General features: G+C 37.7%; 1 protein-coding gene across 2 annotated transcripts; it reads right to left on the bottom strand.

Annotated features, from left to right (window-relative positions):
- Positions 1-5,974: 5,974 nt before the first annotated feature.
- Positions 5,975-22,594, bottom strand: LOC125279834 (gastrula zinc finger protein XlCGF57.1-like). 2 transcript variants are annotated; one of them, XM_048209927.1, is made up of 2 exons: positions 22,305-22,594; positions 5,975-7,301 (listed from the first exon to the last, which is right to left on the bottom strand). In XM_048209927.1, the coding sequence occupies exons 1-2, from the start codon at positions 22,381-22,383 to the stop codon at positions 6,136-6,138; spliced, it is 1,245 nt and encodes a 414-aa protein (XP_048065884.1). In that variant the 5' UTR covers positions 22,384-22,594; the 3' UTR covers positions 5,975-6,135. The 2 variants fall into 2 exon arrangements, with proteins under 2 accessions (XP_048065884.1, XP_048065875.1); XM_048209918.1 differs by lacking the exon at positions 22,305-22,594 and adding an exon at positions 9,399-10,232.
- Positions 22,595-25,020: the final 2,426 nt, after the last annotated feature.

Below are 25,020 nucleotides of genomic sequence, written 5' to 3'. Positions count from 1 at the left end.
CTATACATCAATTATATACATAGAGTTAATTGTTTAAGCATAATTATTTGTATATTTTATCTTTTTTTTTTTTTTAAATTCAGCCATTTTCCATTCCTTTTATAGGGATAAACATTTTTTTTTTGTTGTAGTACAATCCTACAGGAAAAATGTAAAAAAATAAAAAAATAAAAAAATAAATAAAAAACTACACAATGACATTCTATTTATGTAAACAAGTTTTAACCTATTTTACCTATTTCCTAGATGGCACGATTAACAAGCAAAGAGAAGACTGCTCGTCATAGACAGAAAGTCAACTCCGACCCTGCAGCAAGAGCAGAGTATCTTGCAAGGAAAAGAGAGAGGTAAAGAAAAAAGAGCTTCTGTAGCAGTGAGCTAGAGTCACTAGAGCTACAGAAAGTAGGAGACCAGGGTAGATCAAATAAACAGTTTAGACTGTATGCTACAATGAGCTATTAAACATTGGTCACCAAAACAGCTGTTCTCTAAAGAGAGTAGGTTCAGGATAAGGAGGAAAGAGCACAGGTAGGGCTGGGCGATGTATCGATTGCTTTTGTCACGCGCATTTCTTCAGTAAAGCCGGTTCCCTGATTACCGCTAAATCGCCATCACCTGCTTTCAAATGGAGCGGCATTTAATAGACAGAGCCGTAGATCACTGATAAGGCACGCAATATCGCGTTCAATATCGATATGTATCGCCGTCTGTACTGTCCCTTTCCTTTCTGGGTTCACTAAGGTGACCTGGAATTATTCAGAAAAGTCTCATGGGAAAGGGGCCCCAGATGGGATTGGTGGGGCAATAAAAAGAGAAGCAGATCGCTTTGTCCAAAGAGGTGGTGAACTTCAGACACCACAGCAACTCTATGAGATCCTGAACACAAGATTAGGCTCAAGCATCACACACTATTGGGTAAACAGAGAAAGCATTGAAAAGTGTGATGAGCTAATTCCTGACAACTTGGAGGCTGTGAAGGGCACCTTTAAAATACACCAGGTTTGGTCTACCCAGCCTTCACAGATCACTCACAGGACGGTGTCATGCTTCTGTAGGAAAACAGAGAGGAGTCCATGCCCTTGTTACAAGCCCGTAACAGTAGACCTGAGAGTGAGACGCACTGTGTGCAATGCTGAGAATCCCCCAATCTCTCCTCCTCAACCACCTAGGGAACAAGAAAATCTAGATCTTTGTGGCAAGTTTGTTATTGTCATTTATGATGAAAAGCCTTATGTTGGCCAAGTGCTTGAGGTTGTGGGAGAAGAAGTGCAGGTCAATTGTATGCTACAATCTGGTGACAAAAACCTCTTCATGTGGCCACAAACTGTAGATTTAATTTTCTACTACAGAAAAGATGTGCATGCTGTGATCTCAGAGCCTGAGCCAGCAACATCACGCTTCTCAAAGCTGACTCTCCAAGATTGGGTGAAGTTCAGAAATACCTCAGCTTAGATAAATGCAAGTCGTGTTCATCACTGCCTTATGTGGCTAAATGGGTCCAGAAAAAGAAACTTATTATTTGTGATATTTGAATGTTGAAAGGTTAATTGAGATGCAAGTAGTGTTCATCCCTGTCCAATGAATCAAAAAGGTTCCAAAAAAGAGATTCTTTACTTAGTCTTAATGATACATAAAAATGTGAATTTTGAGATATATTACGGTCGCCCCAGATGACTTTTTTAAGGCTATGTATTATTAACTTAAGTGTAAAAACACTAAAATGTCAATTTTTTTACTTTTCTTTATAAAGGCATGTGTACACTACATTCCAAATGTTTAGAAAATGGCCAAACATATCCATATTTTTGGTATTTTAAAATTGGCCTATTAAAAAGTCTTATCCGTCAATGACCCATATATATATATATATATATATATATATATATATATATATATGCTGGAAGAGATACACAAAATGAACAGTTAATGATACAATACAGAAATAATATCAAATATATGCATAAAGAATCGTGATTGGGTCAGGTCACTATTTGCCCCCTCCCCCAATCAGAGCCGTGCCCGCCAATATATAATATAAAAATTCAAAATGGAAAGACATCAGCTTAGTGTAAATTAAAAAAAGACAAAATAACACGACACATAGCCACCACCCTTCAACAATTTCCTGCAATATCAAAATTTTTTCTTCGAAATGAAGAAAAGACAGAGACATCGGCATCACCAGCAGAAGGCACTAGCAGCGAAACTAATGCCTCAACCGATACGACTCAAACTGCAGCTACTGTGTGCAAAGGCGGTAACCAGGTGAAGGAGAGTGGAGGCGACTGAGAGGATGATGGGGCTCACGAGGTTGATGGAAATAACGCATGTAGGCCAGACTCGGAGGATCAGTTGCAGCAGCCGCCAGAGGATTTTCCCATCTCAACAGACCCTGACCTATGGGGAGCTATTACAGACCACATCAGGGAAGTTGCTATTTCTCAAGGTCCTGCGGCCTTTCAGAATAGGGCACCTAAATACCCAGCATCTGTGCGGGACATCGGTATTGGAGGTAAAACGTGATCACTTACCAACGATTTATTGCATTGTTGCCTCCCACACAACGAGGTAGAGTCTAGAGAGTGGTTAATTTACTCACCATCAGCAGGTACAGTTTACTGCTTTGCCGGTAAACTGCTATCCACACAACATAATGCTTTTACATCTGAGTTCTCTGACAGTGACATCCTAAGCGAATTTCGGACCACAAGAAGAGTGCAAACCATAGGCACAGCATGCTGGATTTACTGCGCAGATCGAAAAATGTGGGCACAGTGGATGCTTCGCTCCAGCGGCAGAGGGGTGCTGAGGGAAAATATTGGAAGGAGGCCTCGAGACGCACTGTGGCTGTAATTAAATTCTTGAGTGAGAGAGGCCTCGCATTCAGAGGCGATGATGAACTTTTGTGCTCATCAAGTAATGGCAGTTACCTCGGATTGCTGGAACTTATTGCACAGTTTGATCCGTTTTTAAGAGAACACATAGAAAAGTATGGTCAGAAGGGATGAGGGACAACATCATACCTGTCATCTACTGTGTGTGATGAGTTCATTTGCTTAATGGGTGAGAAAGTAAAGAAAACAATTGCAGACGAACTACAGCATGCTAAGTATTTCTCAGTCATCGAAGACTCAACCCCTGATATGTCGCACGTTGACCAGTTGACATTCATTTTTAGATTTGTCAGCGAAGAATGGATAGTGGTGGATAGATTAATTGGTTTTGAGCCTATTTACAGCCACACTGGAGCAAGTCTTGCTGAATGCGTAATAAAAATGGTTCATGATCTGGGGTTAGACTTGTCAAATTGCCAGGGGACAAAGTTACGACAACGCCAGTAACATGGCTGGTAAACATAATAGTCTTCAGGCACATCTAAAAAAAAAAAAAAACAAACCCCCTGATTCATTATGTGCCTTGTGCGGGACATTCGCTTAATCTTGTTGGTGTAAACAGCATTGACAACAGCTGTAAAGATGTGAGTGATTTCTTTGATCCGCTTCAGTCACTGTATGCATTTTGTGCCGCATCCTCTCACCGTTGGAGTCGGATATTTAACAACAAGGATGTGAAGATCAGCTGTACTCTTAAACCACTGTCAAATACTAGATGGAGTTGTAGAGCTGACTCCACCAAAGCTTTGCGAGAAAACTACAGTGCAATAAGAGAGGCCTTGGGAAGGTTCGCAACAGATGCAGAGGAGAAGAATGATGCGAAGCGCGAGGCTGCTGTCCTCTGTCATAAACTTGATAAACTAGAGACTGCAATATTGGCAGTCTGGCAATAATGGGATACTATGCTGAGTAGGTTCAAAGCCACAAGTGACACGTTGCAGCAACGTGACATAAACTTAGATACTGCACAGCGATTGCTGGTATATCTGCATGTTTGTAGCAACACTCAGAGATTAGTTTTCTCGGTTTGAAAAGTCATCTCGGGACATTAAGTATGTGACTCATTTCTATAAACACGAGACACAGCAGGTGAGAAAAAGAAAAAATATTTGCAGATGAGTCCACTGAGAATGACGAGATCCTACATGGAAGTCAGCGATTTCAGGTGGAAACATATAATGTGATCATTGACAGGTTGTTGTCCTGTCTTGATAAACGCATTGATGCATACAGGGACTTGAATGGACTATTTGGGGTTTTGTTTGATACCGATACAGACTGAGATTGTGTGCATAAACGTGCTGCTGCGCTCTCATCCACATATCCAGATGACCTGGACAAAGACTTTGGAGATGAACTTCTTCAGTTTAATAATTTTGTGCAGGAAGAGAAGATGGGGTACAGACTACATTCCCAAGTGTATTCGTTGCACTCAGACTGTTCTTAACCCTGCCCGTTACCAACTGCGAGGGCGAGAGATCCTTCTCTCAACTTAAAAGAGTAAAAAATGAACTCAGGACAACCATGAGACAGAAGCGGCTGTCTGCACTGTCCCTGCTGGCGATTGAATCTGAATTAGTCAAGGGAATTGACTTTGAGGATTTAATTAACGATTTTGCATGCACAAAGTCTAGAAAAAAGATGTTCTGCTAAAGGTAAGGCATATTTACCATTATTTCTGGACAAATATGTGACGCTGTTGACGATTTGAAATTTGTGGAACTCTTTTAGCTGATTGCTTAGTTAGAGATGTTTGTAAAGTTCAGTGTGTGTCTGTGGTGCTGAATTCAGCTGTTTAAATGGTTGCTTGCTTGCAACATTTGCAATGTTTTTTTTTAGACATATGGTTTTGCATGTAGTCCTCATACATGCCATTTATGATGGAAATAAAGATATTTAGTATGTTCATGTTGCACTAGTTTTTGAGTGGGGGGGGGGCACATCAAATGCGATCACCCTAGGGCACTACACTGTGTTAATCCAGGCCTGAGTACACAAGAGGAAATACAAACAAGTGCACAAACAATTTTACTTAAACCATCAAAATATGAGGAAAATATTTTTAATTTTGGTAACACTTTATTTTACAGTGCTGTAGTTACAAGTTACTACATGTACTTACTCCAGTAATAACAGTAAATTGTGCATAATTACAAGTAAACAACCCTAAACCAAACCCTAACCCTAACTGTAACTCAATAGTAAGTACATGAAGTTAAATAAGTACTGAGTATTATTAATTAAGTAATTACAATGTAACTACGGCACTGTAAAATAAAGTGTAACCTTAATTTTTATGTTTATATTATTTAAATGTTTTAAAATATGACATTGACTACAACATAAGTTAATTTCAGCCTGGCCAAAAATAATTGAAAATAATAACTGAAATAATTTGAAATTTCATTTCATTATCATACATGAAACAATTGACTCCAAGCACAGCTACACAATATGCTTACATCTTTTAACACATTTTTAAAAATATTTGTATTAAGATATCAACTTTCATATGGCTGGACATCACATTTGGCCACTACTCTATGACAGTTCATTGACTTTACAACTGAAAATCAAACCATGCAGCAAAAGAAAGCCACTTTTATGTTGATATTTAGGCTTCCCTGGAGGTGTTGGAGCCGTTGATGAACTCATGACACATTATTGCTCCAATTGTAAGTGAGGAGACATATATCAATAGAAAAATATTCCACACCATCAACACTAATTTGTGATAATTTTGCACAATGCATAGCTATGTTTAAAAATAAATTAAAATATTAAAATGTTTCAGTGTCCTTTTCAATGGTTTTTTAAAAATAATAACATTAAATGATTGCTGTTGTGCCGCTGTGACTTCACCCTTGCAGACTCGCTATTGGCTGATTCAGAGGTTGAGGGCGGCCATTTTGAGTTGACATCATTGTAGTCCTTAGTTCACAACACTTCACTTAGCACTTAAGAATCCGTCTTACACTTTACTAAAAGTTGATTTTAGCTTCTTTATAAAAGTCTCCTACTCTTAGAAAAGTCCTACTCTTTACTAAGAATTTTTTGACACTTAAATCAAAACTTAAGAGTATTCTTAACAGCATTTCTGTGAAGTTTAATACATACAGGCCCTGTGCATTAAGACTTGCAGTGTAAATGCAGCCATATAGACGACAACATTACCAAAACCATGCATCTGTGAAAACAATTCTCATGGCGTTACACAGTGAGAGCAGGTGAAACGCCTTTTTCAAGTATGAATTAACAAGTGCTTTTTCAGGCTTCTTTTATGTCTGAAAGTGTTTCCACATTGAGAGCAGGTAAAAGGCTTTTCTCCAGTATGAATTAACAAATGATCCTTAAGGTGTATTTTCTTTTTAAAACTCTTTCCACACAGAGAGCAGGAGAAAGGCTTTTCTCCAGTATGAATTAACAAATGATCCTTAAGGTGTGAGCTCTTTTTAAAACTCTTTCCACACTGGGAGCAGGTGTAAGGCTTTTTTCCAGTATGAATTAACATGTGATTCTTAAGGTTTGCTTTACGTGTGAAAGTTTTTCCACACTGAGGGCAGGTGGAAGGCTTTTTTTCAGCGTGAATTAGTACATGTCTATTAAAGTGTCCTTTCTGTGTAAAACTCTTTCCACACTGGGAGCAGGTGTAAGGCTTTTTTCCAGTATGAATTAACATGTGAGTCTTAAGGTTTGCTTTACGTGTGAAAGTTTTTCCACACTGAGGGCAGGTGAAAGGCTTTTCTTCAGTGTGAATTAGTACATGTCTATTAAGGGGTCCTTTCTGTGTAAAACTCTTTCCACACTGGGAACAGGTATAAGGCTTTTTTCCAGTATGAATTAACATGTGATTCTTAAGGTTTGCATTACGCATGAAAGTTTTTCCACACTGAGGGCAGGTGGAAGGCTTTTCTTCAGTGTGAATTAGTACATGTGTATTAAGGTGTCCTTTCTGTGAAAAACTCTTTCCACACTGTGAACAGGTATAAGGCTTTTTTCCTGTGTGAATAATCATGTGCTTCTTAAGGCTTTGTTTACGTGTGAAAGTGTTTCCACACTGAGAACAGGTGAAAGGCTTTTCTGAAGTGTGAGTTACCAAATGCTCATTAAGGTGTCCTTTCTGTGTAAAACTCTTTCCACACTGGGAGCAGGTGAAAGGATTTTTTTCTGTGTGAATTATCATGTGAGTCTTAAGGTTTCTTTTTTGTGTAAAACTCTTTCCACACTGAGAGCAGGTGAAAGGTCTTGTGACTTCTGTTATTTGAATGCTGCTTTGTGAGCAACTGTTTTCAGTTTTGGAGCAACTCAATAGTTTTTCTTCAGCGGTGTCATCATGATCTTCCTGAAGCTGATATTTCTCCTCCACTTCATTCAGATCTTCTCTTTCCTCTTTCACTTTTACCAGGCCTAAAAAGAAAACATTAAAATGACAAAAATAAATTGGGACAATTGGAAAATAAAAGGAAAGTAGGGTACATTTACACGACAATGTACTAAAAACGGAACGTTTTTCCCTTTTCCTTACTGAAAAGTACAGATGACAACATTGTCAAAACAATCCCAGTTCAAACAGATCCGCAAAAGTTGGCGATGTCAACTTTGTAATGACACAGGGCTCCAGACTGCGACTAAATACTCGCATTTTGCGACCATTTTTCCTGCTGGTGCGATCTAAATTTGCCACTGTTACACTCGTAATGAGAGTGGATGTCTGTTTATCACAGTTGACGCGCAACAAAATGCTTAACGTAAAAAAATGTGCAGTTGATGAACGAATGACAAGGAAGCACAAAAAAAAATTAAAAATGAACAAACAGTACACAATACAAACAAGAGTTTCTTGTTAATAGCAAACAATTTTGTTTAAACCATCAAAATATGAGGAAAATATTTTTATTTTAAAATTATTTAAATGTTTTAAAATATGACATTGACTACAACATAATCAGTTTTTAATATTTCATTTGTCCTCTCTTGTTTTTGCATGTGTTCATAATTTCTTTGTATGACAGCCTGGCCAAAAATAATTTTAAATTTTATTTCATTATCACACATGAAACAGTTGACTCCAAGCACAGCTACAAGATATGCTTACATCTTTTAATACATTTTTTAAAATTATTGAATTAAGGTTGAAGTCAGTTTTCATATGGCTGGACATCACATTTGGCCACTACTCTATGGCAGTTCATTGACTTTCCAACTGACCATCAAACCATGCGGCAAAAGAAAGCCACTTTTATGTTGACTATGGGCTTCCCTGGAGTTGTTTGAGCCGTTGATGAACTCATGACACATTCCTCCAATTGTAAATAAGGAGACATATCAATAGAAAAGATTCCACACCATCAATACTAATTTGTGATAATTTTGCACAGTGCAAAGCAATTTTTAAAAATAAATGTAAATATTAAAACGTTTCAGTGTATTTTTCAATGATTTTTTTTTTAATAATAACATGGAATTATTGGTGTTGTGCTGCTGTGACTTCACCCTTGCAGACTTGCTATTGGCTGATTCAGAGGTTAAGGGCAGCCACTTTGAGTTGACATCATTGTAGTCCTTAGTTTACAGCACTTAAGTCAGCACTTAAGAATCCGTCTTACACTTTACTAAAAGTTGCTTTTAGCTTCTTTATAAATGTTTCTTACTTTTAGTAAACTCCTACTCTTTACTAAGAATTTTTTGACACTTAAGCGAAAACTTAAGACTATTCTTCAGAGCATTTCTGAGAAGTTTTATACATACGGGCCCAGGAGAAACATTGTGTCATGAATGAACAAGTTATAGGGCTTTCAGTCCACTAATTGACAACATTCGCCATGGATTTAATGTAATGTAACTGTAACCATGGAAATTTGGCAGGAATAGTAAAACGCTTTAGATAAATTGTTCAGTGGGGTTTGACCAGTATGCAGTTAGAATAGATTATTTATGTACAAATCATCCAAGCACCCCAATCTGAGTAATTTCTTATACAATTGATTCAACTGATTACATATTAAACTGTAAAGATATTAAAGATTAATAATTGTCGAAAGAATTCCAGGTGCAGTTCACGCTCAGCCAATAAGATTCAATGAGGTATTTTCATCTATTCTGACTGGTTAATTACTTTTGACAACGTTTCCAGAAGCAAAAATAATTAATTTCTTGTGCAAGAACACAGAGATTCACGAGTGCACAGGACAGTTTAAGCGCACACAATATCCGAGAGAGAGGAGAATCAGGTCAAAAGAGAGCACCGCATACAGTGGAGAGCGCGCGTCCATTTCTGTGGACGAGCAAAGGAAACCCGCGAGCTCTCGCGCTAGTCTGTATGATGATTAACACAAGTTACGATTCCAAAATCTAATTCGTATCGCTGCCTGTTCCTCTTGCATGTTTAAGACCTTTGAAACGTGGATTAAATACGTTTTAATGTTAATTAACGCCTTGTGTTTACATTAAATAATTTAAGACTAACCACAACAGTTATTATATGAATGAAGAATAGACACCAACCTCCTTGTTCCTCGTGTTTTATTCTCCAGGGTTCTGGTTCATTCATGTCCTCCTCACTCTCCTCTTTAACAAACACCATCTTCACAGCAGCAGATCTCAGTTGAGTTGATACTCCTCCAGATATTCCTGCTCGCTTCAAACCTTACTACCGTCTGTGAGGATGATTTATTGACCCGATTCAACATATATCTTTCTATTTACTAAAAGTACACTTCTAACAGTTTGTAGCCAGTATCACAACACAACTAATCTTCTTCCTCTGAGGTTTAATGGTGGTTGGCTAACACACGCATGTGCCTTACCCCCACCTACTGGACTGGAGTGTGAAGCGTCCATAGGCGGGAAAATAATTTGGGATGGGATTGGGTGGGGGTAAGGGCGTATGTTTGGTTTCAACATTGGGGGGTCGAGGGGCTGAACGTTTGTATGCTGCCTGTTATTATTTTTTAAATTAAAAAATACTAATATTCTGTTTTATTTGTAGCATTATTTGATCATTTATTTCTTCTCTATTTATATATACTTCATAACTTTATGAAATTTATGTATAATCATTCATCAAATTCTAACATAACTGTGATTCTAAAAAGAAAGAAATTATGTTAAATATCCCAGATAGCACACATACGTCTGCAAAGATCACTTTGTCTGGAAAGCATCTGCTGTTTACAAACATCTGATAGACGTCTTTAAGATATCAGTTTTACATACATTCTAAATTATAAACACCTTAAAGACATCTTCTAAACGTCTATTTGACATCTGATAGGAAACGTCCTATAGACGTATTGCAGATGAGCAAACACTCTAAAAAATACATCTTCCAGACGTAAACACACATCAAATAGACGTCTCCAAGATGTACGTGTGCTATCAAACCGCCAGTAGGCAACTGCCTACGTACGTCTGCAAGATGTCTATTAAAGATCAGTTCATCTGGAAAGCATCTGCTGTTTACAAACATCTGATAGACGTCTTTAAGAGGTCAGTTTTACATACATTCTAAATCATAAACATCTTAAAGACATCTTCTAAACGTCTATTTGACATCTGCCAGGAAGCGTCCTATAGACGTATTGCAGATGAGCAAACACTCTAAAAAATACATCTTCCAGACGTAAACACACACATCAAATAGACGCCTCGAGATGTACGTGTGCTATCAAACCGCCAGTAGGTGCCCAGATAGCACACGTACGTCTGCAAGATGTCTATTAAAGATCAGTTCATCTGGAAAGCATCTGCTGTTTACAAACATCTGATAGACATCTTTAAGATGTCAGTTTTACATACATTCTAAATCATAAACATCTTCTAAACGTCTATTTGACATCTGACAGGAAACGTCCTATAGACGTATTGCAGATGAGCAAACACTCTAAAAAATATGTCTTCCAGGCGTAAACACACACATCAAATAGACGTCTCCGAGATGTACGTGTGCTATCAGGGTGGCAGTGATTCACTTTTTTATTGAGTGAGTCACTTTAATCGTTCATTTAGCCAATTCGTAAGTCAGACTTAGGAAGAAAACAAACACCGATCCGATGTGAATACTTTTGTCATTGCTGATTACAGACACTATTGAAAAATTAACTAACAAAACAGACGGCTGTTTTGGTAACTGGTTACAGTAACACTGATAGTTATGGCTGAATTGCAATGGATTAGCTAGCTAAAATATACGTGGAGTGTACTTAGCTTTTGCAATATTCTCATACCTCCTTCTCAGTACATGCTTTATTCTTTTTAACGTCCCTCTTTGACCAGCAGTTTAATATAGTCTGCTGGGCAGCAGTTTTCTTCATTCTCTTCTCGTGCTCTCTCATTCAAGAAACATTAGAGCACCACTCGCGTTGTGTTGGTGAAAGTGTGACGTGCATTGGTTGGGCGTTAGCAATCTGTTCAATGAAGAGGGAGTATATTTTGTCTAATTTATTATGGACAAACTCATATTTGAAAAGAAACAAAATTATTGTTACTACATATTTTGTGCAGGTTGCACATACACAGTTACAGAAATCCAGCGGAAATTATAAAAAGTTACAAAAATCTGTATGCTGACCCTCACGTACGCATAAAAAGTGAAGTATACATTGGCCTTTAGAATGGTAATGACACACACATTCAAAAAAATTCATTCAAAAAGAAAGGAAAAATTAAAATAAGGATTTGGTTATTGAGTAATAGATGGAATAATGAATGATAAAATTAATTTATTGAAATATATGAAATATAGAAAATAACTCATTCAGGTCACTTTAGACCCATGTTGTATATGTCCAAAACTGTTACTTTTCAGGAACACTGACAGACATAAAGGATGACCAATTGCATTGATTTATGACAAAAAATTAAAATTATGAAATATATAGCCTAATATATTAAATATAATAAGACTTACATCCATCAAATATACAAAAGTAGCCTTGTTAAGATGTGAAATGTGTGGCAGATGAACAGTTGTCTCCAGTAAATATGTTCCTACTTGCAAAAATGTGCAAATATTTAAAGATTTCTATATTGGTCATTTTTGACCCATGTGTGTAAAATTGATGTAGAAACTGTGTTTGTTTATAAAGTAAGAAAGAAAAAATAAACATAATTACAGCTAGCAGCCATATCACCCTGTAGCCCAAGACTGGTTGCCCACTGAAGCTAAGCAGGGCTGAGCCTGGTTAGTACCTGGATGGGAGACCTCCTGGGAAAACTAGGTTGCTGCTGGAAGAAGTGTTAGTGAGGCCAGCAGGGGGTGCTCACCCTGTGGTCTGTGTGGGTCCTAATGCCCCAGTATAGTGATGGGGACACTACACTGACAAAAAGCACCGTCCTTCGGATGAGACGTTAAACCGAGGTCCTGACTCTCTGTGGTCGTTAAAAATCCCAGGATGTCCTTCGAAAAGAGTAGGGGTGTAACCCCGACATCCTGGCCAAACTTGCCCATTGGCCTCTGTCCATCATGGCCTCCTAATCATCCCCATACACTGATTGGCTTCATCACTCTGTCTCCTCTCTACCAATAAGCTGGTGTGTGGTGGGCGTACTGGCGCAATATGGCTGCCGTCGCATCATCCAGGTGGATGCTGCACATTGGTGGTGGTTGAGGAGATTCCCCCTTCAATATGTAAAGCGCTTTGAGTGCCCAGAAAAGCGCTATATAAATGTAAGGAATTAATTATAATTATTTGTAGAAAATCAAAAACAAGATATTTAAGTAATACCTGAAATAAATAAATGATAAAATACATTTCTTTCAAAGATTCAGCGAAGAAACACTCAGTCATGACTGAAATTCCATAGGAAATGAATACGGGTCATTTTTGACCCATGTGTGTAAAATTGATGTAGACAAACAAAAACTGTGTTTGTTTCTAAAGTAAGAAAGAAAAAATGAACATAATGATTTTTTACAATAAAAAACAAGATATTTAAGGAATACCTGGAATAAATGAATGATAAAATACATTTCTTTTAAAGATTCAGCAAAGAAACACTCAACCGTTATTAAAATTGCATAGGAAATGAATACGGGTCATTTTTGACCCATGTTGCGCATTAGAAGGGTAGTGATACAAAAATGATTTTTATTAAAAAAGTAAGAAAGAAAAAATGAAAATGAGGATTTGTGATGATCAAAAACAAGTTAATTGAGGAATACCTGGAATACTGAATGATGAAATTAATTTCTTGCAAAGATATATAAAATAAAAACCCATGTTGTGCATCAAAGGGTTAAAATAGCTTTGCATTGTGCAAAATTATCACAAATTAGTATTGATGGTGTGGAATCTTTTTCTATTGATACATGTCTCCTCACTTACAATTGGAGCAATGATGTGTCATGAGTTCATCAACGGCTCCAACACCTCCAGGGAAGCTCAATATCAACATAAAAGTGGCTTTCTTTTGCTGCATGGTTTGATTGTCAGTCAGAAATTGCTGATTGGCTACAAGTGTTATGCTGCTTGATCTGATCCTCATTTCTCAGAAATTGCTTACTGTACCTTTAAATTGCCTTTCTGCAGAGTGAGAATAGTGCAGATGAGATCTGAGACTCCTGATCTATTTAAAAATTTTCTCACACAGATGACGTGTGTAAGACATCTCTTCAGTGTGGATTCTCATGTTGTTACACATTGTGAGCAGGTGAAATGCCTTTTCAAGTATGAATTAACATGTGATTCTTAAGGCTTCCTTTATGTCTGAAAGATTTTCCACACTGAGAACAGCTGAAAGGCTTTTCTGAAGTATGAATTAACAAATGATACTTAAGGTGTGCTTTCTGTTTAAAACTCTTTCCACATTGAGGGCAGCAGAAAGCCTTTTCTCCAGTATGAAATAACAAGTGATTGTCAAGGTGTCCTTTCTGTGTAAAACTCTTTCCACATTGAGAGCAGATGAAAGGCTTATTTCCTGCATGAATTAACATGTGATTGTTAAGGCTTTGTTTACGTGTGAAAGCGTTTCCACACTGAGAGCAGGTGAAAGGCTTATTTCCAGCATGAATTAACAAGTGATTCTCAAGGCTTTCTTTACGCGTGAAAGTTTTTCCACACTGAGAGCAGCTGAAAGGCTTTTCTAAAGTGTGAATGAGTACATGTTTATTAAGGTGTCCTTTTTGTGTAAAACTCTTTCCACACTGGGAGCAGGTATAAGGCTTTTTTCCTGTGTGAATTATCATGTGATTCTTAAGGCTTCTTTTTTGTTTGAAAGTCTTTCCACACTGAGAGCAGGTGAAAGGTCTTCTGACTTCTGTTATTTGAATGCTGCTTTGTGAGCAACTGTTTTCAGTTTTGGAGCAACTCAATAGTTTTTCTTCAGCGGTGTCATCATGAGCTTCCTGAAGCTGATATTTCTCCTCCACTTCATTCAGATCTTCTCTTTCCTCTTTCACTTTCACCAGACCTAAAAATAAAACTTTAAAATTATGAAAATAAATTGGGACAATTGGAAAATAAAAGGAAATTAGGGTACGTTTACACAACAATGTATTAAAAATGGAAAGTTTTTCCCTTTTCCTTACTGAAAAGTACAGATGACAACATTGTCAAAACAATCCCAGTTCAAACAGATCCGCAAAAATGGAAAAAAACACTATTACTCATGCCAGGCCAGTAGTTGGCGATGTCAACTTTGTAATGACACAGGGCTCCAGACTGCGACTAAATGCTCGCATTTTGTGACCATTTTTCCTGCTGGTGCAATCTAAATTTGCTAGCACTCGCACGACCACCATAACGTTGCCTAATATCAAATGGCAAACATAATTAAAGCAGAATGAAACTGCCCTACTCATTTGTGCTTCACGGACCGTTTATCGGTTTGGACCAGACCAGCCGCGAGCTCTCATGAGCTGATCTAAATCACGCGACACTGTTACTACTCAGCACTGGGAGATCCAGAAAGCATTTGAATTCGCCACAGAATTAATAACATCGCTGTGAGATCTAATTCAAATTTGTCGCAGAGTTCTCCATTATTAACCATAGATATAAGATCAAACAGCCCTGATGTGTAAAACCAGGAGAAACATTGTGTCATGAATGAACAAGTTATAGGGCTTTCAGTCCACAAACTGACAACATTCACCATGGATTTAAAGGTCCTATGACATGCTGCTTTTTTGATGCTTTTATAGCACCGGATGAAGAAGTTGCAACTCAGCGGCTACAGCAGGACATCTCCGAATGGTTAGTTTAAAACATTGTGTCTGGATACGGTACTTTAGTTGGTTTGTTTATTTGTTACAGTTATTATTAGATTTGTTACAGTTATTATCATGTAGCTAATGCTAGCCTACATTGTTGGAGATGCTTCACTCGTTTGCAAGCCATGATGTCTCTCGAGGAAAAAAAAAAAAATATTGTGCTCGAATCACTCACTGTAGTAGCTCATTTTCTCATGGGCGGGCAAAGCAGAGAAAGGGGAGGTAACCTTTCCCCGTATGACAACATATAGGGAAGATTCCAGTTTGGGCCGTCTGAGCTTTCATTTTCTCAAAGGCAAAGCAAAATACCCAGGGCTCGGTTTACACCTATCGCTTTTTCTAGCCACTGGGGGACCATAGGCAGGCTAGGGGAACTCATATTAATGTTAAAAAACATCATAAAGTGAAATTTTCATGCCATGGGACCTTTATAATGTAACTGTAACCATGGAAATTTGGCAGGAATAGTAAAATGCTTTACACAGTAGTAAAGTACTTTACACATCTTTTTCCAGCACTTCAAAGCTCTAATATTATCATATTTAAATGTTATTTTTAATGTGATGACCAAAACATTATTTGTTGATCCATCATAAACTACCTCCATTTATAAAAGTAAAAGTTTCAACGTAGGAAAACTCACACTTGTTTACAGATAAAAAAGATGTTAAATTACCATTGTAACCAGTAGGTGTATGCATTTCCATTCCCTAATATATTTTTTCAATCGTTTTGCTTTTGAATTCTTTAAAGGTGCCATCGAACGTTTTTTTACAAGATGTAATATAAGTCTAAGGTGTCCCCTGAATGTGTTTGTGAAGTTTCAGCTCAAAATACCCATAGATTTTTTTTTATTTTTTTTTTTTTAACTGCCTATTTTGGGGCATAATTAGAAATGCACCGATTCAGGCTGCTGGCCCTTTTAATCTCGTACTCCCCCGTCCCCGGAGCTCCCGCTTGCCTTAAACACCATAAACAAAGTTCACACAGCTAATATAACCCTCAAAATGGATCTTTACAAAGTGTTCGTCATGCATGCTGAATGCATACATCGGATCATGCGAGTATAGTATTTATTTGGATGTTTACATTTGATTCTGAACGAGTTTGAGGCTATGCTCCGTGGCTAACGGGCTAAAGCTAACATTACACACGCTGCATTCACACGGGGCGTCAGCGTCAACGCTTGACGGAGGACGTGTCTGAAGCTTGTGTTGACGCGACCGTTATAGTGATTACACCCAATCACATTACTTTCCGGTGTTGCACGAACGCAGTTGGGTGTGACTGCTCTAGGGTATTTGCATAGGGCAATCTGATTGGATGACGCCTGCGTTGACGCTTGAAAAGTTGAGAAATCTTCAACTTCTGCCGCTTGCAACGCGAGTGAAGCGATGCGACGGAACCCACAATTCAGTTCGGCAACGCATGATGTCACCCATTCGAAGTAAACGAGAAGCGTTAACGTGCCCCGTGTGAATGCAGCGTGTTGAAGAGATTTATAAAGAATGAAGTTTTGTTTATGAATTATACAGACTGCAAGTGTTTAAAAAATGAAAATAGTGATGGCTCTTGTCTCCGTGAATACAGTAATAAACGATGGTAACTTTAACCACATTTAACAGTACATTAACAACATGCTAATGAAACATTTAGAAAGACAATTTACAAATATCACTAAAAATATCATGCTATCATGGATCATGTCAGTTATTATTGCTCCATCTGCCATTTTTCGCTGTTGTTCTTGCTGGCTTACCTTGTCTGTGCACAGATCCAGACGTTAATACTGCCCTTCCTTGTCTAATGCCTCGATCATGGGCTGGCATATGCAAATATTGGGGTCATACATATTAATGATCCCGACTGTTACGTAACAGTCTGTGTTATGTTGAGATCCGCGTGTTTTCCGGAAGTCTTTTAAACAATTGAGATTTATATGAGGAGGAGGAAGCAATGGGGTTTGAAACTCAATGTATGTCTTTTCCATGTACTGAACTCTTGTTATTTAACTATGCCAATATAAATTCAATATTTAATTCTAGGGCACCTTTAAACATTATATCACACCATGTCATGTGTGTTTTTAGAGAAGGCTGATAAGATGCTAATAAAATATTACCCTGTAAATGAATTTGCAGTCTGTTGTCTAAATAAATAAATAAATAAGCAAGGCAATGATCAAATAAGTATGCCCCCTGTTACGAACCTGTCTTTTTCTTCTTTACCTGGTGGTGGCAGTTTAATGCCGCTAAATCACCATCACCTGCTTTCAAATGGAGCGGCATTTAATAGACAGAGCCGTAGTTCACTGTCAAGCGACGCAATATCGCGTTCATTACCGCAGATGAAACGCCTTCGATAATGAACGTGATATTGCGTAGCTTTTCAGTGATCTATGGCTCTGTCTATTAAACGGCGCTCCATTTGAAAGCAGGTGATGGCGATTTAGCGGTAATCAGGGAACCGGCTTTACTGACGAAATGCGCGTGACAATCGCATGTGATATATCGCCCAGCCCTAACGATACTTTTTAAACAATCTTAAAAAAGATTTTTTACACTCTTTTTTTACACGCATCACAAGTTGCAGTATTATCATTTAGTGCCGTAAAATAGCTACACACAACGCTTCTCTTCAGGTGCGTCCCAATTCGCGTACTTGCTCACTATTCTATGACGTTTTTAAGTACAAATAGTGCGAGTAGTGCGTTCACACTGAAAATTCCAAAAAGAAAAAGTGCACTTTAAATACCCGGATGATGCACTAAATTAATCAGGGCAGCTATTAGCCGAGTGAGTTCCTATACAGCGTCACAGATTGTTGTTGTGGTGCTCCCGCAGACACGTACTAGATAAACGCAGCAAAACGAGACATCACAAAGAGTGAAATCCTGAATGAAAATCCTGTAAGGGCTTCAATTGTGTTTATAGCTCCATAATTGCTTATAGTAAAATATTAGGAGTTCGAGTTCCTATATCAAAAGTTGCATTAACTAGATACCCAGTGTGATGATTAGAAGAGTACGTTTGTCAACGTTTCTTGCTAGCTGTAACTTATGTGTATGAAGCCAAATGATCTGCCAGCTAACCGCAGACCTAGCAGCTAGACTAGTTATTCAAAGCTAGCTTAACAACCTACTTGTCCAGTCAGTGATTACGAAAGATAAATCAGGACTTAATTCAAGTCTGTGAGTTGATTAAAGTGAATGTGATTTGAGCTGAGCATGAATGTACAGTACATGAGAGCTTGGTAATATCTAGGAAGCTAATATTATTTTTCTTAATTTAGAATCCTGCACATGGAGAGAAAAAGAGGAAAAAGAAAGATCACCGACTTTTTTCAAGGGTAGATTGTGCTTATGTGATAACATGGCTGTTGGGGGAAATTGTAACGTAGATATATCAGGGATGCAAAAACAGCGAACTTTTCGGCGCCTCCCACCTAGTGTTTCTTTTACTCTCTATGTTATCTGCAACTGCATCAAATTCTCATCAAATTCTGCTTAAAAAAAAAACCTCCCTGTCAATACAGAACGAAATATGCTGTAGCCTATTTTGCCGTCAATACTGCCGACGTTGTCTTTGTTGTATCAGTAGGCTATATATTTATGTTAAAGGTGCCCTAGATTGTTTTTTTACAAGATGTAATATAAGTCTAAGGTGTCCCCTGAATGTGTCTGTGAAGTTTCAGCTCAAAATACCCCATAGATTTTTTTTAATTAATTTTTTTAGCTGCCTATTTTGGGGCATCATTAACTATGCACTGATTTTTTTCAGCACGGCCCCTTTAAGAGATGCGCTCTATCTGCCACACGAGCTCTCGACTATATTACAGTGCATTTACAAAGTTCACACAGCTAATATAATCCTCAAATGGATCTTTACAAGATGTTCGTCATGCATGCTGTATGCATGCTTCGAATTATGTGAGTAAAATATTTATTTAGATGGTTATGTTTGATTCTGTGTGAGTTTAAGGCTATGCTCTGTGGCTAAAGCTAACATTACACACTGTTGGAGAGATTTATAAAGAATGAAGTTGTGTTCATGCATTATACAGACTGCACGTGTTTAAAAATGAAAATGGCAACGACTCTTGTCTCCGTGAATACAGTAATAAACGATGTAACTTTAACCACATTTAACAGTATATTAGCAACATGCTAATTAAACATTTAGAAAGACAATTTACAAATATCACTAAAAATATCATGATATCATGGATCATGTCAGTTATTATCGCTCCATCTGCCATTTTTCGCTGTTGTTCTTGCTTGCTTACCTTGTCTGTGCACAGATCCAGCCGTTAATACTGCCTTTCCTTGTCTAATGCGTCGAATGGGCTGGCATTATGCAAATATTGGGGTCATACATATTAATGATCCCGACTGTTACGTAACAGTCGGTGTTATGTTGAGATCCGAGTGTTTTCCGGAAGTCTTTTAAACAAATGAGATTTACATAAGAAGGAGGAAACAATGGGGTTTGAAACTCAATGTATGTCTTTTCCATGTACTGAACTCTTGTTATTCAACTATGCCGAGGTAAATTCAAATTCTGTTTCTAGGGCACCTTTAAACATCCAAATGTAGACTGGTCTGACTGTCGGGGCACAGAGCCACGCAGTCGCAGAAAGCACGTGAAGTTCGTGAACGCCGAATTCCCTTGTCTTTCTTATTTGTGTTTGAACGAAAAAAAATTAACTATGTGCTCGAAAAAAAAAGTCAAAGTGCCCGTCTCAACGAGTTTCCCCGTAAACGCAGTCAGAGAAAGAAAACGGATGCGTGTCATTCCCGGTATTATGCTGCGTTCCAGGTTTCCTGAGCGCAAGGAATTGTAGCTAGATTTTTAATTTTATTGCAACGTTATATTGTCCTAAAATCAATTTTTCAACGTGTACCACTTGCATAAACACTGCATCCGTAGGCAATACTATCCGTAGGGGCTGCCATTGTTGTTTCCCGGGCTATGTGACCTCAGAGCTCGGAACTGGGAGTACATCGATCTAGTACGAGTTCACGGGTTTGACTGCCGTTCCAGTGCACTTTCACGGGTAGAAGGTTGGAAAAACACGGGTTACGGGTTGCCTGGAACGCGGCATTAGATACATGCATTCGTCTTAAAGGGAAAGCAACCCAATATACCTGCAGCTGTTTGTGTCACCAAAGTTAATCAAACAACAAAAGAGAAAGAGAAAAAACACTTTTGTAGCTAAAGATAAACTGTATTCATTATATGAATCATATTTAATGTATACAGTGAAGACAGTGTTATTTTACATTTGATTATTCGATGTCTGTTCTTTGATGATGTAACTTACAATGTTTTTATTTACATAACTTGCAATGTTAAATATATAAATATATATATATAAACTCAGTCGTATTAAAAATATGTTATGGCATGACATCCATATCTGTTAATTAAATAAACAGACAGGTTTTTTATGCATATTACATTATTAGGTTAATTTGACCATCGCCCACTATAGATCATAATCTATAAAGGTGAGAATTAAGATATTTCATGATAATTCAGTTTGAAAAAATAAATAAATAAATAACTTGTGCCCCCTCAAAAATAATGAGTGCATGACGCCCCTGAAAGAGACAATCTGTTTATTAATTATATCTAATATACAAATATAACTAAATATATCTATTTACTATTAATCTATATTTTTTTAACAAAGAGGTGTGTGTGTGTGAGTGGGGGGGGGGGGGGGGGTTACCTTCAGAACCTTTAATAATTAAATTTTAGGGGACCCCCCAAGAGTCCTAAGTCATTTCGAACCCTGGCTATTTGTACAGTCAATCACAAGGCTCTTTCCCGTTTTGGATGTGTTTTGTAGGGATGGGCGGATCGATCTAGTATCGATACTTTCGATACTGGCTTTGTATCAAAAAGATCGATTCTCAAATAGAAGTATCGATCCTATCTATTTTTTTTTTTTTTTTTTTTTTGTGATTATGGTATATTTAATAATAATAATACGCCGTATATTATTGCAATATTTACTTAAATAGGAACGGCAATGGGAACTACATCTTCTTCCGCTGTATCTCTGCTTGTCGAGACAATATTCGCACGCAATCACTCTGTCAAAGACAAGCAAGCACGCACAGCGCAGGATTTTAAAGGGAGTCGAGTGCGTGGCTGCAGTTATGACTGAAAGAAAAAGAAGTTTAATCTGGAGTTATTACACTCCAGTTAAGAATGACGAAGCTTCGTGTGACGTTTGTCAAAAAACAATACGCCACACTTTTTTGAAAAGCAAGAGATTTTGATCAGTCAAAGAAAAACAGGCTGAAGGGGAGAATGTCAACATTCACTGGTTTCATCTCAAAAGCATATAAAGGGAAGAAATGTAGAAACATTATGTGACAATTATTGAGAAAATGTTTGTGAGACACATTTACATTTTTGTTATATTTGTTATATTTTTTGTTAGCCTACAGTGATATATTTGTTCATTCAATTAATAATGTTCAGTATTTTTTAATAAATAATAATAAAAAAAGAATAATGTCCATTGCAGTTTATTTAATATTAATAATGATGGCTATCAAAAAACAATATAAAAATATTTCATTGGAGTATCGGTATCGGTATCGACGATACTTGCCTTGAAAGTACTTGGTATCGGATCGGAAAGAAAAAAATGGTATCGCCCATCCCTAGTGTTTTGCGTGATTTTCGCGGCATTCACGCTGAAAACCAATGCTGCCGCTCAGTCTTTTGCCACTCAGTGGGCGTGACCGCAGTCCTAACGGTCGACGGAGATGTCACGTGCCTCTATTCTGACTGGTTAATAACTTTTGACAATGTTTCCAGAAGCAAAAAAGATGTATTTCTAGTTCAAGAACACGGAGAGATTCACGAGTGCACAGGACACAGTTTAAACGCACACAATATCTGAGAGAGGAGAATCAGGTCATAAGAGATCACTGCATACAGTGTAGAGCGCGCGTCCAGTTCTGTGGACGAGCAAAGGAAACCCGCGAGCTCTCGTGTTACTAAAAACAATGTTATGACAAAACAAAGTCTGTATGATGATCAACACAAGTTTTTTTAAGACCTTTGAAATGTGGATTTAATACATTTTAATGTTAACTTACACCTTGTTTTTACATTAAATAATTTAAAACCTAATGTAGCACAACAGTTATTACAGATGAATGAAGAATAGACACCAACCTCCTTGTTCCTCGTGTTTTATTCTCCAGGGTTCTGGTTCACTCATGTCCTCCTCACTCTCCTCTTTAACAAACACCATCTTCACAGCAGCAGATCTCAGTTCAGTTGATACTCCTCCAGATATTCCTGCTCGCTTCAAACCTTACTACCGTCTATGAGGATGATTTATTGACCTGATTCAACATGTATTCTATATACTAAAAGTACACTTCTAACATTTTGTAGTCAGTATCACAACACAACTAATCTTCCTCTGAGGTTTACTGGTGGTTGGCTAACACACGCATGTGTCTTACCGCCACCCACTGGACTGGAGTGTGAAGTGTCGAGAGAAGGAAAGATAATTTGGGATGGGATGGGATGGGATGTAAAAGATGTTAAAGGGACATGGTGGTAGAAAAAAAATGTGAAGGAAAGAAATTTTACGTGGTGGTGGAAAAAAATTTGGGATGGGAGGATTTTTTTTTGCAAATCTTTTGCGTTCCCTCGCAAAGATTGCGGTCCCTCACAAAGATTGCGTTCCCTCGCAAAGATGTTTTGCATTCCCTCGCAAAGTTATAATCGTTCCCTTGCTGTGGGCTCAGACAAACACTTCCTCTTTAATGTCCTACTAACTGGCAGTGTTTCAATTAGTAACATACGTTAATAATGCACACAAATAATGCATGGCTCATAGAGTTTGAATTTGTTGGACTCAAAAATGAAGAAATGCAGTCAGTGCTTATGTCAAGCAGCTCAGTTGGCAATATATTCACAGATTCGAGCTTCCCGGATTAATAACTCGTGAGCTAAACGTTGTTAAAACACAAATGCAGCTACTTCCAATCATAGTAACCTAGACAACAAGCTACAACAACCCAATTTTCCTCAAATGTGTTTTATAATAAATTGGTCTCTATGAGCAGGCGGCGGAGATACACGCCTGAAGGGACCGTCTGAAAAGTGCAAAACCCGAAACCCTTTTGCTCATTTTATATTACGAAAAATACTCAATAACTTCACTGTAACACACTGTACTGGCACCAAATTCAGTTCATACATCACTGCTCTCCTGCTGGTTATAGGTACTACAACACTTAGTTTGGCAAGTAGCACATAAAGGCCTTCTTTACACAAATGATGTTGGTACACAGCTTACATACTTACAACAGCTTTTGCATGATAATTGCTTACTGGATTTGATGGCATTACAATTTATTTAATATTTTTACTAATAACAGTGAAGTTATTATTATATTATTTTATTTAATAATTAATAATCATAAACGTTATGCTTTTTTTTTTATCAAACTAAGTGTTGGGTTTTGCACTTTTCAGACGGTCCCTTTAGGCGTGTATCTCCGACGCCTGCTCATAGAGACCAATTTATTATAAAGCACATTTGAGGAAAATTGGGTTGTTGTAGCTTGTTGTCTAGGTTACTATGATTGGAAGTAGCTGCATTTGTGTTTTAACAACGTTTAGCTCACGAGTTATTAATCCGGGAAGCTCGAATCTGTGAATATATTGCCAACTGAGCTGCTTGACATAAGCACTGACTGCATTTCTTCATTTTTGAGTCCGACAAGTTCAAACTCTATGAGCCGTGCATTATTTGTGTGCATTATTGTATGTTACTAACTACTGCCAGCCAGCGGGACATTAAAGAGGAAGTGTTTGTCCGAGCTCACAGCAAGGGAACGATTATAACTTTGCGAGTGAACGCAAACATCTTTGCGTGGGAACGCAAAACATCTTTGCGAGGGAACGCAATCTTTGCAAGGGAACGCAAAACATCTTTGCGAGGGAACGCAAAACATCTTTGCGAGGGAACGCAAAACATCTTTGCGAGGGAACGCAATCTTTGCGTGGGAACGCAAAACATCTTTGCGAGGGAACGCAATCTTTGCGAGGGAACGCAAAACATCTTTGCGAGGGAACGCAATCTTTGCGAGGGAACGCAAAACATCTTTGCGAGGGAACGCAATCTTTGCGAGGGAACGCAAAACATCTTTGCGAGGGAACGCAAAACATCTTTGCAAGGGAACGCAATCTTTGCGAGGGAACGCAAAAGATTTGAAAAAAAAAATTTCCTCCCATCCCAAATTTTTTTCCACCACCACGTAAAATTTCCTTCCTTCCCATTTTTTTTCTACCACCATGTCCCTTTAGGGGCTCCGTAGGGATGGGATTGGGTGGGGGAACAGATTCTTTTATAAGAAAAAAAAAAGATTTCTAAATACAAATATTCTACACTACTTGTATTTTATACAAATGCTCAGATATCTCCAACTATGATCTTGGAAGAAATTAGAATTCTTCTGAAAGGTTTTAAAATTGGATCAGAATTTCTATTTGGACCACAGATGTCTTGTAGTTTGCTTGTGATGTTCCCGCCATCATTAGATGTCATGATTACTAAGTATGTTACACAAATAGTTTTCATAATATGAAGCGGGAGTAATTCAAGACAGTTTCCCATCCACAATAAAATCTAGCCTTAGCTTGAAATTCCTTTTATCTAAATGGCAAGAGACTTTTTGACTTTTCCTACTCTTGCTATACTTCATATTCCAGTGCAATAAAATTGCTAAGATTTCTTTTAATATTCATTATTTTGTAATAAACCCAAAAGCAAAAGATTCTAAAAGAACTATAAAAAATGAGCAGAAATGGCAAATGAGCTAATGAGTGATTCTCTGCAGCCGTCAATTTTATGTCATGTTAATGTTAAAAG

The sequence above is a fragment of the Megalobrama amblycephala genome, linkage group LG1 (assembly GCF_018812025.1).
Source record: "Megalobrama amblycephala isolate DHTTF-2021 linkage group LG1, ASM1881202v1, whole genome shotgun sequence".
Classification (NCBI taxonomy): Eukaryota; Metazoa; Chordata; class Actinopteri; order Cypriniformes; family Xenocyprididae; genus Megalobrama; species Megalobrama amblycephala.
This window is presented reverse-complemented; position numbering and strand designations above follow the sequence as displayed.

What these genes read in the sequence shown, in the direction of transcription:
- LOC125279834 (XM_048209927.1), bottom strand. Translation starts at nt 22,383, where the DNA reads ATGGTGTTTGTTAAAGAGGAGAGTGAGGAGGACATGAGTGAACCAGAA. An exon ending in AAAACACGAGGAACAAGGAG is followed by an intron (nt 7,302 to 22,304) that starts GTTGGTGTCTAT and finishes TTTTCTTTTTAG; the next exon opens with GCCTGGTAAAAGTGAAAGAG.